This window comes from Seriola lalandi, unplaced genomic scaffold (genome assembly GCF_002814215.2).
Source record: "Seriola lalandi dorsalis isolate HSWRI2012SDOR001 ecotype SW California unplaced genomic scaffold, Sedor1 jcf7180002000764, whole genome shotgun sequence".
Lineage (NCBI taxonomy): Eukaryota > Metazoa > Chordata > Actinopteri > Carangiformes > Carangidae > Seriola > Seriola lalandi.
The window spans coordinates 1-1,893 of NW_019471423.1; the positions used below are offsets into that span (position 1 = coordinate 1).

At 38.1% G+C, this 1,893-nt stretch overlaps 1 protein-coding gene across 1 annotated transcript; it reads right to left on the bottom strand.

The window, feature by feature from the left end:
- Positions 1-59: 59 nt before the first annotated feature.
- On the bottom strand, positions 60-1,887 carry LOC111662904 (rho GTPase-activating protein 32-like). Its single transcript, XM_087176094.1, has 3 exons — positions 1,845-1,887; positions 754-845; positions 60-479 (listed from the first exon to the last, which is right to left on the bottom strand). Exons 1-3 carry the CDS (start codon positions 1,845-1,847, stop codon positions 338-340), a joined length of 237 nt encoding a protein of 78 aa, XP_087032220.1. The 5' UTR covers positions 1,848-1,887; the 3' UTR covers positions 60-337.
- Positions 1,888-1,893: the final 6 nt, after the last annotated feature.

The following is a 1,893-nucleotide window of genomic DNA, read 5'->3' on the forward strand; positions in this document are numbered from 1 at the left end:
ATTAATATACTGTAATATAGAGGATTAACACATAACTGGAATCAGATCATGGCTTCAACATGAATGAGGCTAATAACATCTGTAGTAGTGAAAACATAATAATCTCTGCATGACAGGTTATACTTCTGGACAAATTTGTATTCCATAGATGCCCCGATAAAACAGAACTGACAGCACCAATGTGGTATTTCAGGAAAAGGGAGGAAAATGCAATTACGACTGTCCAGAAAAGACAAACAAGCATATTGATTTAATTGCCTCATTGCATTTCAGCAATGAGGCATTTTTGGAGCAATTCACCAAAATGGCCACCGAACTTGGGCCAAAGACACAATTTCTAAATATAGTAACTCTCAGCTGCAGAAGTCACACTGTAAGTATTTTCAAGGCTCACCTGAACGTTGCCAAAGTCAACAGTCTCATAGTGGAAATGGGCACACTCTGCCAACCTGGGGAAGTGACCTCTGGGAAACGTCAGCCTATATACAACACAGCACAACAGCAGCTCATCAGTATTCAACACAATGTCACTGTGATGGAGAGAAAAGGCAAAGTGAAAGAGAACAAAAGAGTGGGGAAAGAGGAAGGGAATGATTAGGCCTCTGTGTGTGAGAGCAGGGTTAGAGATGTAGCAGGCTGACTTGTCTGTCTGCGCCGCGCCCATCATTTTATAGGTCCTCATTTCACTGGCCTGGATAAGAGCCCTGGTTTACAGCCTATAATAGCAGCAACACTGTCACGGGGAGCACCTACTTCTTCATGTTCTTGACCTTCATGCTAGCCGTGCTGACGCAGGAGCGCAGGAGGGGCTCGGCTGGATGCTCTGTGATATCATCGCTCCTCACCTGCCAAACAGAGACAGCAAACATCACTAAGTGTCAGTCACAGGACAACTGATGGAAAAGAGATAACAGTCAAGAATGATTATGTGGATCACCATAAAAAAGTGGTTGGGCAGCAACAGACACAAGATACATACAGCTTATGTTATGTTATGTTATGTTATGTTATGTTATGTTATGTTATGTTATGTTATGTTATGTATGCTACAACTATGCTAATGTTATGTTAAACTAATTTAATCTTATACTATGCTATACTATGTTAAACTATGTTAGGTTGTTTCCTGCAAATCATGACATGATATCTTATGTTATATCAGCGCTATGCTAAAGTTATGTTTTTTCTTATGCTACGTTATGCTTTGTTGTAAAGCTATGTAATGTTATTTCATGCTAATATTATGTTATATGAGTTAAGTTAAGTTGAGTCATTCTTTGATTAAATATATATATGAACATTAAGGCTGTTCTTGGTCTATGTGTTTGTCTATGAATATTGTTATTAATATTATTAATATTGGTCATGTTTGTATCAAATCTAAATAAAAAAAGGCTTATAAAGAAAAGAATACATGCATAAAAATCTATTGCACTTCACTGATCCAAGAGACACAGATTCTAAAAACAGGAAGTTAATTCTCCCACAGAAATATGAAGATGTAAAGAAAGACTGTGGAGGCAATATTGTCAAAACACCTTTACCTCAGCAGTTATCAAACACGCCTCCTCACTCTCAGGTAACACATCCTCAAATGCAAATTTACACCTGTCCATACCTTTATCACTGTGACTAACAGCTGTCATGTGACTGACATATGACCTCAGTTACATTAATATGTGACACCATTGTGTGAATCACAACCAGTGCAGCCTCATGGAAGAAGGGTGACATGTCTGTTGGTTTATGCATCTTTTTAATATATTTTTATGTACTTTTTATTCTATATTTATGTATTTGTTGTGGGTAAGTGATGAGTCAGAGTTGTGTGTGTGGGTGTGTACCATGGCAGTGGATGTCTCCTGTGGCTGTTTCTCTTCTAGAGGATTATTG

Excerpts from the sequence above, each read along its gene's own strand:
- LOC111662904 (XM_087176094.1), bottom strand. Across the intron at positions 480-753 it reads AAGGTCAAGAACATGAAGAA|GCTGACGTTTCCCAGAGGTC; the intron begins GTAGGTGCTCCC and ends TGTTGTATATAG.